Source organism: Camelina sativa, chromosome 2 (genome assembly GCF_000633955.1).
Source record: "Camelina sativa cultivar DH55 chromosome 2, Cs, whole genome shotgun sequence".
In the NCBI taxonomy this organism is placed as follows: domain Eukaryota; kingdom Viridiplantae; phylum Streptophyta; class Magnoliopsida; order Brassicales; family Brassicaceae; genus Camelina; species Camelina sativa.
The window spans coordinates 24,465,517-24,479,879 of NC_025686.1; the positions used below are offsets into that span (position 1 = coordinate 24,465,517).

General features: G+C 37.1%; 4 protein-coding genes across 4 annotated transcripts; 3 read left to right on the plus strand and 1 right to left on the minus strand.

The window, feature by feature from the left end:
* On the plus strand, positions 2,142 to 4,520 carry LOC104736390 (probable protein phosphatase 2C 78). The gene is made up of 4 exons (XM_010456364.2): positions 2,142 to 2,828; positions 2,919 to 3,224; positions 3,635 to 3,740; positions 3,893 to 4,520. Exons 1-4 carry the CDS (start codon positions 2,334 to 2,336, stop codon positions 4,243 to 4,245), a joined length of 1,260 nt encoding a protein of 419 aa, XP_010454666.1. The 5' UTR covers positions 2,142 to 2,333; the 3' UTR covers positions 4,246 to 4,520.
* LOC104736401 (uncharacterized abhydrolase domain-containing protein DDB_G0269086-like) lies at positions 6,305 to 9,157 on the plus strand. The gene is made up of 15 exons (XM_010456375.2): positions 6,305 to 6,459; positions 6,552 to 6,639; positions 6,721 to 6,767; positions 6,880 to 6,969; positions 7,065 to 7,118; positions 7,229 to 7,306; positions 7,385 to 7,453; positions 7,537 to 7,692; positions 7,774 to 7,900; positions 8,074 to 8,108; positions 8,188 to 8,277; positions 8,361 to 8,465; positions 8,543 to 8,683; positions 8,780 to 8,889; positions 8,968 to 9,157. Exons 1-15 carry the CDS (start codon positions 6,424 to 6,426, stop codon positions 9,044 to 9,046), a joined length of 1,305 nt encoding a protein of 434 aa, XP_010454677.1. The 5' UTR covers positions 6,305 to 6,423; the 3' UTR covers positions 9,047 to 9,157.
* LOC104736411 (putative pentatricopeptide repeat-containing protein At5g59200, chloroplastic) lies at positions 9,225 to 10,968 on the plus strand. The gene has a single exon (XM_010456386.2). It carries the CDS (start codon positions 9,251 to 9,253, stop codon positions 10,895 to 10,897), a length of 1,647 nt encoding a protein of 548 aa, XP_010454688.1. The 5' UTR covers positions 9,225 to 9,250; the 3' UTR covers positions 10,898 to 10,968.
* LOC104756409 (subtilisin-like protease SBT4.3) lies at positions 11,004 to 14,029 on the minus strand. Its single transcript, XM_010478999.1, has 10 exons — positions 13,946 to 14,029; positions 13,745 to 13,836; positions 13,541 to 13,632; positions 13,187 to 13,433; positions 12,593 to 13,091; positions 12,423 to 12,517; positions 12,116 to 12,334; positions 11,932 to 12,043; positions 11,634 to 11,853; positions 11,004 to 11,551 (listed from the first exon to the last, which is right to left on the minus strand). The coding sequence occupies exons 1-10, from the start codon at positions 14,027 to 14,029 to the stop codon at positions 11,022 to 11,024; spliced, it is 2,190 nt and encodes a 729-aa protein (XP_010477301.1). The 3' UTR covers positions 11,004 to 11,021.

Consider the following 14,363-nt stretch of genomic DNA (forward strand, 5'->3'; position numbering starts at 1 on the left):
TTTTCTTCTAATAAATGAATCTTGATCTTTACAAAACAAAACTGCGTCAAGACATAAGTGGAGGATGTAAACACGTGTCGAGTATGGAGGAAGAAAAGAGGTCAGACAAGGGTAGAGAGAAAGGGGTCAACGTTGTTAAATGTTTAGGGAAGTGGTCCCCGCAGTTGTCAAATAGAACCCAATACCCATATCTACGTACTTCTCTCTCATTGGACGCCTTTTCTGATATTTTATTTTTATAACAAAAAAAAAACTACTATTTTCATTATTTTCTCAGGAAATCTTTAGTATACTATATTGTATAGTTTACAACTTTACATGAATTTGACATGTCGGAAGAAATACAAATGTTTATGTATAAACTGCAATTATTTATAGCTCACTTACTTCATTACCAAATATCCGGTTACCTAAAAAAATAGAGCTAAATGATAATTTACCAAATTAACGGTTTAACCACAATCACATGTCTGTTTTTTTTTTCTATTTTTCCTCTAATAAAAATCGTTTTATTCAACACTTTTCCGCATATTCGTTTCTTATAATTTTATGATATTAATTCATAGGATCAACAATAATTTAATATATGTTAGGTGAATATTAATATTATTGATTAGATTATGTCCTTTTGGATATTTTATTTTCTCACTAATGGATTGTAGAGACTGAACATGTGACCAAGTAATTTGTATTAGATATGTCAATGTATTATCATATGCAGTTGGTGACTGTTATCTAAAATTTTGACAAATTGTAACCTTAAGAAATTACAAGATATTTGAACATTTTATTATTTTCGATTGTTTATTCTTCTTAATTCTCAAAACTATATTGATTAAGAAGTAATGATGCTGTCACTTGTTCAAATTTTATTTTAGTTCACGGAATATTAGCGTCCCAAACGAAAAAGTTATGGTGTGTCAAACATTACATACTGCCATACTGGTATCTCGTAAGATTAGTCTGGCGATATCTAAAATTGAATTCTTATGGTATGCCACATTAGATATTGATATATCAAAGTTAAAATAGAAAATTAGTCATGGGTGTCTCATAAAATTGCACACTTAGAAATCATGTGACTGTCATATACCTGTCAAAAAGAATGAAGAAAGTTTGTATTTGAATTCATTTTTATGTTGGTGCACAAAAAAAAAAAAAAAAAAAATTCATTTTCATGCTGTCAATTTGTAAAACAGGTAACAAATCCTTACAAAAAAAAAATCTTTGAATATTGATTCACAATAACAAATGTCAAAAACCATATCTATTATTATTCTAAAACTTTACATGTTTGCTGCATAAAATAAAAAAGAAACGGATATGACACAAATGGAACAAATGCAGAGTAGACCAGACAAGCAAACAAATAAAAGAAAACAAGTGTTATTAAATCACAAAATTAACTCACCTTTAATTTTTAATTTAATATAGCATTATCTATATATTTTTTAAAAAAATGTTTCTAAAATGTATTCGCCACACCAAGTTTATATTTGCTACTTGTTAGTGACGTATTCAGATATTCTACTAATTATCACCTTTTTGCTCTTATGTTTCGTAGTCACACATGGTCAATTTTTTCCTACAATAATTTTCTCCTTAAACACACCAAACTTTTTTGAAAAAGATGATATATATACCGTATTGTCACGCTCACCATAAAACAAACACGATGAATCATCATCACTAAAACACCAAATTAATTGTCTTGAAAATTAAATTAAAATTATTTTCCACCTGTTTAATTGAAATATTGGTTGATTTACCATATCTAATAAAGTTAATAAACTTGTTGTTTATAGCATAACAACTGGAATTGGTAAAGAAAATTGCCATAACAAAATTTGGTAAAAATCTATAAAATAAAAATAAAAAAAGAGATCGCATGCGTGTCATCAAAGGTTCTTTTCACTTTAGGTCTGAGTTGTGTTAGAAGTTGATTGGCACACGTAAGTGTTTTCGTATCGCGATTTCAAAGAGAAGTACCATTTTTACACGTGGCTAAAATCAACGGTCAAGATTTCTTCGTCCAGATAGAGGAGCGATACGTCACGCCATTCAACACAAAGCTCCTCTCTCTTCTTCTTCATTCTTTCATTTTTTATTTTTTGAGAGTTTTTGTTTGATCTGCCCGTTTGAAGTCTCGGGCAAAGACCTGCCCGTAACATAAAAAGACGATTTTATTATATTTATATACCCTCTCGTGAAAGAAGCTAAATATAAAGCTTCTATGGCTTAAACTCTTCTCTTTCCTGTGTCTCGTCTCGTTCACTAGGTTTTTTATAGTTTTGTCCGAACGAGAGAGTGATGATGATGACGATGGTGTGTGAATGTTGAACAGTTACGACGATCGCATGGCTGAGATTTGTTACGAGAACGAGACGGTGATGACGAAAACGACGGCGAAGGTTATGAAGAAGACGACGACGACGACAACGAGGAGACGAGAACGAAGCTCTTCTCAAGCAGCGAGAAGAAGGAGAATGGAGATCCGGCGGTTTAAGTTTGTCTCCGGCGAACAAGACGCTGTCTTCGTCGACGGAGAGTTACAGAAACGGAGGGGACGAGAAGCCACCGTCGCAGCAGCCTCAGCATCCGCCGTGTACTACGAAACGGCGAAGGAGGTCGTCGTTTTATGCGAGTCTTTGAGTTCGACGGTTGAGGCATTGCCTGATCCTGACGCTTATCCTAAATACGGCGTCGCTTCAGTATGTGGAAGAAGACGGGAAATGGAAGACGCCGTTGCTGTTCATCCGTTTTTTTCCCGTCAACGAACGGAAGGGTTTCACTACTGCGGCGTTTACGATGGCCATGGCTGTTCCCATGTACGACACCGTTTCATCTTTAATAATTTATCTTAATGGATCGTTACGACGTCGTTTTTAATGTTTTTTTTGTTGTTGTTGGTAATTTAGGTAGCGAAGAGATGTAGAGAACGACTACACGAGCTTGTGCGTGAAGAGTTCGAAGCTGATGCTGACTGGGAAAAGTCAATGGCGCGTAGCTTCACGCGCATGGACATGGAGGTTGTGGCTTTGAACGCCGACGACGGTGCGGCGAAATGCCGTTGCGAGCTTCAGAGGCCGGGCTGCGACGCCGTGGGATCTACAGCGGTTGTGTCAGTCCTCACCCCGGAGAAAATCATCGTGGCGAATTGTGGTGACTCACGTGCTGTTCTTTGCCGTAATGGGAAGGCCGTTGCTTTGTCCTCCGATCATAAGGTTGTGTTTTATTTTCTATCGTTTGATGTTTGTTCTGTTTTTTTGGCATCTTCAAATTTTTCATCCGTCAGATCTACGGTTATGGTATACTGTAATACTGATATGGAAAACGAGAATTTCGTTACGTGTCGCCTTCGAAACTTACCTTTCATGCTTTCTCGTTGTTTAATGCATTTTCTTTCTTTCTTATAGTATTAATTTTTTTTGGTTTTGGAAAATTCCAATTGTGTGTAATGGGCATGCAACACCTGGACGGTGATTAAATAATGTAAATGACTTTTTAGATTAGAGGATCTGATAAAGTTTATGAGTTTTAAGATTCTTTAATCCGTCGTGTCACTGTTATCATCAAATCAATGACTCTTCTGATCTCTCTCTCTCTCTCTCTTGTTATTACTTTTTTGTAACAGCCGGACCGTCCGGACGAGCTAGACCGGATTGAAGCAGCGGGTGGTAGAGTTGTCTACTGGGATGGCCCACGTGTCCTTGGAATACTTGCAATGTCACGAGCCATAGGTCAGTTTAATTGATTACACTTGACGAAACACTCTTGTCCCTGTCCTAGCTAGTGTTTTGTACAAAGTTTATTTTTCGTACTTTCAATAATGATGATAAATTGATAATTAAATCTCGTTTCGCCGCGGTTTTATTCTTTTTCTTTTTACCAGGAGATAATTACTTGAAGCCCTACGTAATCAGTAAACCGGAAGTAACCGTGACGGACCGGGTCAACGAAGACGATTTCCTTATTCTAGCAAGTGACGGTCTTTGGGACGTGGTTTCAAACGAAACTGCATGTAGCGTCGTTCGCATGTGTTTGAGAGGAAAAGTCAACGGTCAACTTACATCCTCGCCTGAAACGGATGGCGCCGGTGCGGGGAATGTGGTGGTCGGAGGGGGAGGAGATGTATCAGATAAAGCGTGTGAAGAGGCGTCGCTGTTGCTGACTAGGCTTGCATTGGCTAGACAAAGTTCTGACAACGTAAGTGTTGTGGTGGTTGATCTACGACGAGACACGTAGTTGTTTCTTGTCTCTTCTCTCTCTTTCTCTCTCGTAATGTTTGTTTTTTTGTCCTTGAGTCGTCAACGATCAACGACTTATGGGGCTTTCTCTTTTAACCTTTTTTTGCTCTTCGGTGTATGACGTCGAAGGGTTTTTAATTTTAGCTTGACTTATGGTTATGTCTCTGTTTAGTGAATAGCGGTTTAAATCTACAGAATTTTCACCGTCGTGAAAAAGTAAAAAAAACCGTGAACTTTGGTACATATGTGAACGTCTGAGTCTGAGTTTTCTTATCCGTGGTATCATTGTTAATAGGATGGTAAATCCCATCAAAGCTAGGAACATGAGTAATACTCAGGTTTCCAACGCTTTCATGAGCAATGCATTTTGGGAGTTAACAAAATATATCAAAATCTCCAACTTGAAAATGATACTCAAAAAGATATTTAAGGGAATCCTTCTCAATCTTGTTATACCAAAGACCTTAATTCTAATCAACAAGCCCTTTAGCATTCTTGTCATGAAACAGAAAGAACCAAAACAATACATGAGTAAGTATTAGATCGATCAACAGCTTTTCTATGTAAATGTAATTCACAAAACAACTCCGTCAAACTCTCCTTCTTCATAATTTCATGATATCAATCTAAGAATTAATAAGCTTGGTTGTCTCTACTTTTCATTGCACTTAGTAAAAGCTCTAATCTATCGTCTATGTTTGCCTAATCTATATTGATAAAACTCTAAGAGCTTGAATTCTACTAGCATATTGGATTTTAGCACAAGGTGCACCCATAGTCCCATACCATTTTAATTTGCATTATTTGTTGGTCAAAACTCCTCAAAAACCCCTAAAAGGTCATAACAACGTAATTTATGCAATCTTAGGTTGATACGCACGATGTGCAACAGTTAGGCATGGTTTGTTCAGTATGTTTCCGAATGAATTAATGATCTAAAGAAAAGCATTATAAAGTTAGTTATTTGGCAGATTACCCACTTGTCCTAAACTTAAAAAGCTAACGAACAATTCCAAAAACTTAACACTTTCTTTTCGTATGGTTGATAAATTACAGTTTTGCACACTTGAAAAATGTTATAACTTAATAAAAAAATGCCACAGATTAGAAAATAAACTTTACTAGAGAAAAATTTCCAAGATTTTTTTTTAATATATAAAATATCTCGTATTTAAAAAGAAGAAGAACAAAAAATGTATCTGCATAAATTGTTTTTTTCTTAGCATGATCATGTTTTCAACTTTTATTTATTTTTTGAAAGAAAAGTAGTGTACAGTAAAACCTCTATAAATTAATAAGGTCGGGACCATGAAATTTTATTAATTTATAAAGGTTTTAATATATCAATAAGTTAATAATTATTAATTTATCGATAAATTAATAAAATATTAATTTGTGAAGTTAGACGATTCATAAAATTGATGATTTGATTAATAATTTTGACTATCGTAATACGATGGATGCCAATAGTTCACTAGATTATCCATGTAAAATTGATAAATGTGTAAGTTCATAGTTTAGAAGAAATCAATGCTATTATCTTTCATGGTGATGATGAAGTTGAAAAATATATTGCGATATATTAATAAACAGTTAAGGAAACAACTATCGCGTATATAACTCTCTACAATTTTTGGATGCAATTTGATAAGATCCAACACTAGAAATTTTGATGCAGTCAGAAATATTAGAGATGAGCTCCAACAAAAATACAAATTCAATATCAGGCAAACAACAATAACGTCATATATTTCAATAGAGTTTCTTATATAGATATATATATTAGTTGACTTGATTATTAATTTATAATATTGATGAGACCATATTTTTATCCTAGATCTAAAAAATATTATTTTATTATTTTATCCAACTGTGTCATTTTTTACACCAACTTGGAATCAGAAGATTTACTAATTTATAACGAATATTAATTTAAAGAGTATTAATTTATAGAAGTTCTATTTATAAATAAAATAATTGAAGTAAGTAGAATACATATTGACGGGCTTCGCTTTTAAGGTCCATGGGCCTATTTATTTATCCTATTAGCGCAAATTAATTATAGTCCATTCTGTTCGCCGGCGACACCCTCACCGTTAAATCGACGTTCGAATTTACGGAGACCAAGAGAGGCGGGAGTAAAATCATCTGTGCGGACGCTGTAAGGAATCATACCATGGACTCGCATCACGCCACTCTAGGTCGCCGGACTGTAAGGATATTTCCGTTATCGCCGTCTTCATCTTTCCTATTACGGTGTCTTACATCGTTTGTGGCTTTTTTTGCATTCTCTGATCTTTGTAGTTGGAAGAGATTCGTCAAAAGAGAGCAGCTCAAAGGCTGAGCAAAACTTCTTCAGGACCAGATCTTAGCGAAATTCCCAATCCTGCCGGTTATTTCCATCTCTAATCTTCTGATCTCTCTTTTTAATTTACTGCTTCGTCGTCTCAAATTTTTGTAAATGTGTTTTCAGATTTTCCGGTGATTAGAAAATCTGAGAGTGGAAATCGACTTTCTGAGGTAACATTCTGATCTAAATTGGATCCTTAGGACGATCGTAGGTGATAATGAGAATGCTTGAAATTGACCTTGGTGGTGGTAATGGTTTGTTTTTTTTGAATTACTCTTACAGACAGATGTTGGTGCTTTATATTCCCAGCTTAAAGAATTGCAGAAGAAGAACGCAGAAATGGAGGAGCGCAATAAGATGTTGTTCTCAAAGGTATTGTTGGTTGTAGTCTCTTCCTTGTTAAAAGATCAGATATTTATGTTTTTGTTTTTGAATGAAATGTATTGTTTTTGTCCTTGGGGATTCAGTTGCAGACTAGGGAAGCTGAGAATGGATCACTTGAGACTCGGTTGAATGTCCTGGTAAGTAATATTCAAACCATTCTTGTCGTAGTTCAATATGAATCTCTAGGAAGTCTATTTGGCAAAAGATTCAAGATGTATTGACATATGCTCTTGTTGATGGATAACAGGAACAAAACACAGTGCCATCTCTGAGAAAAGCTCTCAAGGAAATTGCAATGGAGAAAGATGCTGCTGTTGTTTTACGAGTAGGGAATACTCCTGTTTTTAGTTCTTTTGGTTTCCTACCTTGATTGCATTTTAATTGGCATAGATATTGCTTACAGGAAGATCTCTCAGCTCAAGTTAGGACTCTTAAAAAACGTGTTAAAGAGGCAGAGGAGGAACAATATCGAGTATGGAAACAGTCTTCTGCCTTCCAAAATCTAATTTCCCTTTCTTCTTTTTTTCTAAAGATACCATAACCGATTGTTAATAGGCTGAGGAAGATGCAGCATCTCTGAGAGCAGAGCTTAACTCGATACAACAGCAAGCAATGAGTACTTCATTTGTTGGAGGGTCGTCAATGGGAGTTTCCCCGGATCAGTTACCATTATTAGAAAAGGAGATGGCTAACATAAAACTAGAATTACAGGTTTGAATATTTTTGAAACAAATAATATGTTCCCCGTGAGAGTCTTTGTTTCTACGATAATAATGTTCTTAACATACACAGAAAGAATCAATGTTGAGGCAGCAAGAACAACAACGTTTAGCTGAAGAACAAAATCGAGTTGCGTCGTTAATGTCTGAAAAGCAGGAACTAGAACAAAAAATTTCAGCTTTATCCAGCAGGGCCTCAGGTAATATGCAATGCTATACAATTTTTCTTTTGTTCAAAGCAAATTGGTATTGCAGCTGTTACAATCATTAGGTGTTTGGATAAACTGAGTGACATCTAGATGCTTTTAAAGCCATTCTGAAATGGTTTGTTGGATACATATCAATGACTTTTTCCATGCTATTTATTATGCAGAAGTATCAGAGTTAGGTCAAAAAGGATTTTCAGTGGTAAGAATATATTTTGCCACTTGCCAGCATATAATAAGTCTTCTTCAAGGTTTTATGGAGTTTGATTATTTTCATGCAGGAAGATAAAGAAAAACTTGAGAAGCAGTTGCATGATATGGCTGTTGCACTTGAAAGATTGGAGAGTAGTAGGCAAAAGCTTCTTATGGAGGTAATGCCGTAGCTCTTTGCAATTACTATATATAATGGTCAAAAGGCTTAATGAGAGAAATTACTTTCATGCATGACTTTTAGATTGACAACCAATCAACTGAAATAGAGAAGCTTTTTGAGGAAAACTCGAACCTCTCTGCTTCCTATCAAGAATCAATCAATATATCAAATCAGTGGGAGAATCAAGTAAGAGTACCACGGAAACTTTTGCATGAGAAACATTGTTGTGGACTTTATATTGATTTTTAGCAAACCTTATATAGGTGAAAGAATGTCTGAAGCAAAATGTAGAACTCCGTGAAGTTTTGGACAAGTTAAGAACAGAACAAGCTGGTGCTCTTTCACGAGTGTCTTCAGAAGTCCAAGCCAATGGATCACATGGAACTGAAACACTGTCTCTCAAGGTTTTCGTCTTCTCCAGCTCTCAAGTATTATAATAAAAGTTAACTTCAATATAAATATTGTTTGTGTGATTAAAATTCCGCATTACCTTTTCTCAGGGCGAACTAGCGAAAGAACAGAGCAGAGCGGAATCGTTATCTGCTCAAGTTCTCCAACTTTCAGCTCAACTCCAGCAAACAACACAAGCATACAATGGGCTTATGCGGGTGTAAGTTTCACACAGAATCTTCTTGAATCATTGGAGACTGCATCGTCTATCTAATTCTCTTATCGCAATTTGTTGCAGCTATAAACCTGTGCTTAGAAACATTGAGAGCAGCCTAATCAAGCTGAAGCAAGATGGATCAGTTACAGTAGCACAGTGAACCGGGAAACAAGGGGCACACTTCTGAGTATTGAATATATTTGTACAACAAGTTTATCCAGAAAAGAAAAAACAACTAAAGGGATAAGTGAAATTAACACATTTTTTCTTTTATAGCTTTGGTTATATTCGGTTTAGTCGAATCTATATATTTTGGTTTGGACAAATTATATTCGGTTTTGTAGAATCTTTATTTGAGCGCGAAATGATTTCATCGTTGACGGCGATTAGCGGCGGACCATCAGCTATCCGGCGTGATCCCGATTCAAACACACTCAGACTATCACGGAGGAAAACATTAATCTCTTTACTACGAAACTGCAAAAACATTTCTCAAGTTCCATCGATTCACGCCAAGATCATACGAACCTTCCATGACCAAGATGCTTTCGTTGTTTTCGAACTCATTAGAGTATGCTCCGCTCTCGATTCAATCGATTACGCCTGCGACGTGTTTCGTTACGTATCTAACCCTAATGTTTACCTATACACCGCAATGATCGATGGTTTTGTGTCATCTGGTCGTTCCGCTGATGGTGTCTCGTTGTATCGTAATATGATTCAGAGTTCGGTTTTGCCTGATAATTACGTGATTACCTCTGTTCTGAAAGCTTGTGATTTGGAATGTTGTAGAGAGATTCATGCCCAGGTTTTGAAGCTAGGGTTCGGGTCTAGTAGATCGGTGGGGTTAAAACTGATGGAAATTTATGGGAGATTTGGGGATTTGGTTGATGCTAAGAAGGTGTTCGATGAAATGCCTGAGAGAGATCAGGTTGCTGTAACAGTTATGATTAATTGTTATTCTGAACGTGGTTGTATTGAGGAGGCGTTAGAGCTTTTCCAAGATGTTAAGGTTAAAGATACGGTTTGTTGGACTGCGATGATTGATGGGTTGGTTAGAAACAGGAAGATGAACAAAGCATTGGAGCTTTTCAGGGGAATGCAGATGGAAGGTGTTAGTCCTAATGAATTTACAGCTGTATGTGTTTTATCTGCGTGCTCGGATTTAGGTGCGTTGGAGCTTGGGAGATGGGTACATTCATTTGTTGAGAATAGAAAGATTGAGCTTAGTAATTTCGTAGGCAATGCTTTGATCAACATGTACTCTAGGTGTGGTGATATCAATGAGGCAAAGCGGGTTTTTAGGGGAATGCAAGATAAAGATGTCATTTCTTACAACACGATGATTTCTGGATTAGCAATGCATGGGGCTAGCTTTGAAGCTATAAATGAATTTCGGGATATGGTGAACAGAGGATTTAGGCCGAATCAGGTGACTTTGGGTGCTCTTTTAAACGCATGTAGCCATGGAGGTTTGTTGGATATAGGGCTTGAAGTGTTCAATTCTATGTGGAGAGTTTTTAATGTTGAACCGCAGATTGAGCATTATGGTTGTATTGTTGATCTTCTTGGTCGAGTGGGGAGACTAGAGGAGGCTTACAGATTCATAGAAAACATGCCGATAGAACCGGATCATATCATGTTAGGATCTCTTTTGAGTGCTTGTAAGATCCATGGAAACATGGAACTTGGTGAAAGGATTGCCAAGAGACTACTCGAATCTGAGAATCCAGATTCTGGGACTTACGTTCTGTTATCGAATATTTATGCTTCATCAGGGAAATGGAAAGAAACTACTGAAGTCAGAGAAAGTATGAGAGAATCAGGGATTGAGAAGGAACCAGGATGCAGTAGTATCGAAGTGGACAACCAGATGCATGAGTTTCTTGCGGGAGATACAGCACACCCTCATAAAGATGCAATTTATCAGAGATTACAAGAACTGAATCAAATTCTTAGATTCAAAGAGCATGAAACGGATATGATAATTGGGTTTGCTGGACATCAATGATTTGTAATGACAGATACACATTGTTCTCAGGAAAGTATGTCTTTGTTCCTCAAAATTTTGTCACTTCTTCTCTCTGTTTTTGATAAATGTTTTGAAGAAACTTAGCAAAAATCCAAAAGGAGGTTTAAGGCTGGATTGAGTAAGCCACGATTGGACTTCTGACGCTGTGACTCCCATCAGACCATACCAAAGATGAACTTACAAAACTTCCATCCTTCAGTTTTTCACCAGAGATGGTCACAACAAACGATTTCTTCTCATTCAGGAAACCGAAACTCAGTGTTTCTGGTTCTATGTTAATCAGAATCTCCTGTCGAAGAGGAACTATACTTGCCTTATACGTAGAGTTTGGGAGTCCAACATTAGTAACGGTTCTTCTAAACGTGATATTGAATGGATGAAGAGGAGGCACATACGTAGTCATTGTTGGGTAATTCAGATCCTTGACTTGTGTTCTTTCCGAACAAGTGATGTTCTGTCTTGAGATTTTCGTGAGCGACCTTGAATCAAAACCCTCTGAACATAACATTTTGAGGTAATCTTCAGTCTCTATTTCATACACAAGTCCCGGGTCGCTTGCTTTGGTTGGGTTAATTTGGCCTGAACCATAAGCAAATTCCTGGTCGGGGTTTTTCTTAAGGTTCATGGTGGTAGCTGCAAATATACCATGACAAAAATTTGTTTATGTATGCCTCCAACAGTAAGAAAATCAGAAGTACTGTTTTTTGAATTTTACCTGTTGTCATGATAGCGGATTTGATTGCCGAGGGAGACCAGTCAGGGCGAAAAGACTTGACATAAGCCGCTACACCTGCTACATGAGGACAAGCCATTGATGTGCCACTCATTACACTATACCTCACACTTCTTGTGTCCTCAGGGTACATTATATCTGAAGGAGAAGCTACGGGGGAAAATGCAGCCAAAATCTCTAATCCTGGTGCACTTACGTCAGGCTGCAAATAACACTGATGTTATTCCAATTCGCTTATAAAACCAACGTGAGCTAATGATCTTTGTACTGGTTTCATTACCTTCAAAAGGTTCTGAATAGTGAAACTTGGTCCTCGAGAAGAGAAGGAAGGAACATAAGGAGCTTCTCTATCAACTATCTCTTCCGTTCTCAGTATCTCCGCTTGTGGGTGCCTGCAAATTTCACTCTTTTAACATTTTCAAGACCGAACAACCGTTCAGATTTCATCACTGCCCTTTGCTTACTCTGTAGATTGGATGTATGACTTGATAGATTCGTAGTCCTTTAAGCTCAGAGAAGAGGCAGGTAATGGTAACACAAAGGCGATGTCTAGATACAAAGTGTTTAGAACAATGGCTCCAGTTGCTCCTGCTAAGTGAGCCTCTTTGTTTCCTAGGAAGTCGTCACAGAGGACGATCTTCCCTTTGACCAGGTCTCTGTCCACACACCCTTCTAAGCAATAACTGTCAATAGCAATGATCATTCTAAGCATCAATGTGTTTTGATACAATATTCAGATTGGAACGTGAAAGTGAGAGATTTCTGACTCACCCGGCTTGGTCTTGGGAACAGTTTTTTGAAACGTTTTGGCCGTAAACGATCGGGAACTTTGTCCCACTGAGACTGAATGGATTAACTGATAGACCCTGTTTAAGAAACAGAGTATCTTACAACTGAAATGACTCTCATTATGATTTACAAAAACTCGGAAGAGAAGTTACCGTTAATGCTTTTCCGTTACCAAGAACGACTCTGTCAACGAAACGCCGGTCCGTAGCACTGGCTGCGACGGTTATCATCCACGGTGATACATTTGCTACAGAACCTTGCTCAGGCCCATTGTTCCCTGCTGAGCCTGCCGTGATAATCCCTTTAAACATTGCGTGAAACGAACCAATGGCTACAGAAGTGTTCAATAAATTGGAGACATAATCGGTTGAGATTGAGATCGAGATGACATCAACACCGTCGGCAATGGCGTCATCAAACGCAGCCAGAATATTTACATCGCTGCAGCGGGCGGGACCTTTAAGGCAGACTTTATAGGCGGCAATTCTCGCTGAGGGAACTCCACCACGAGCCGTACCTTGAGCTAGGCCGTAAAAGCTGGCGCCTTGAACCGCATTACCAGCAGCTATTGACGCAGTGTGGGTTCCGTGTCCTTCGTCGTCTCTTGCTGAGAGGGAAAATTTGTTGTAAAACCTAGCTCCAATGAGTTTGCTTGTAGCACAAGAAAGTTAACACCAAAACGTTTAACACTTACATCTAACATAAGTTTAATAACTTTATGAAGAAAAGGTTAGAATATAATTTACTTGTTGCAAGTGAAGTTTAGGCCACCTTTACAAGAACCTTTCCATTTCTTTGGAGGAGGACCAAAACCTTTGTCGTCGAAGCTTTCAGATTCCGGCCAGATTCCGCTGTCGATCACTCCGACAATAACATCACTTTCTTTCACATTCTCTCGTTTTGCAGTCTCACCAAATCCCACAAAGTCCCACGATCTTGTTGTTGTCAGTTGATGACTTCTGCTTGGAAACACAGATACTACCTCTTTCATACCTGTACATTCGATTCAATGGTTATATTATTTTAGAAAAAGATCTTACCAAAGTTTCTGACAAGTTTTTTTTTGTTTGGTAAGAAATAATGATTTATGAAGTACTCACTTTGAAGTTTCTGACTCTCGGCTTGAGATAGTTTGGCAGCAAATCCATTAAAACTCCTTTTATAGCTTGTAATTAACAAACTTGATGCAGCACTGAAGAAAGGAAGAACCAGAGACAAATAGAATAGTGTGATTATCTTGATCCTCTTATAAAAACATGTAAACTGTTTCGAATTCGGATTATGAATAAAGGTTAAAATTTTACTTAGTGCCAACAAGTTTTTGGAGTATACTGAGATGGTCAGATGGAGGTGAGTACCCATACTCAGGAAGTGCTCCCATGTACACAATATACACCTGCATACATGTACGTAAGGAGATAAAGAGAGAAGAGAAGAGAGGTATTATTATAAGGTGTTAAGTTCATATGCGTATCTCACAAAACAGAGTAAAATCTTGAACTTGCCTGTCTATTATCATTGGCAGACACATTTGTGGTGAACATGAATGCTACATAAATTAATAAGAGAGATGTAGAAAGCTTAGCCATTTTGTGAAACTCTAAACGAGAGAGTCAAATTTGAGACTCTGATCAAGAGAGGGGACGAATGTACTATATCATTGAGATCTTTATAATCATGAGTATCATGGACAACATGGAATCTTTTTAAAAATACATTTTCAAAGTCATATATTTCATAAAAATTGAGAGAACTATGTACAATGAACTTAATTTAGTACATTTGGCTAAAACTTGATATTTGGTTTGGGTCAATAGTTTGCACAATCAGGTCCAAATAAAATCTTTACTTAATAGGCAAAGAGGTTTGACCAAAAAAAACAAATCCTACTAAGAAAGTTGGTGAATGGGAGAAGTAATTATG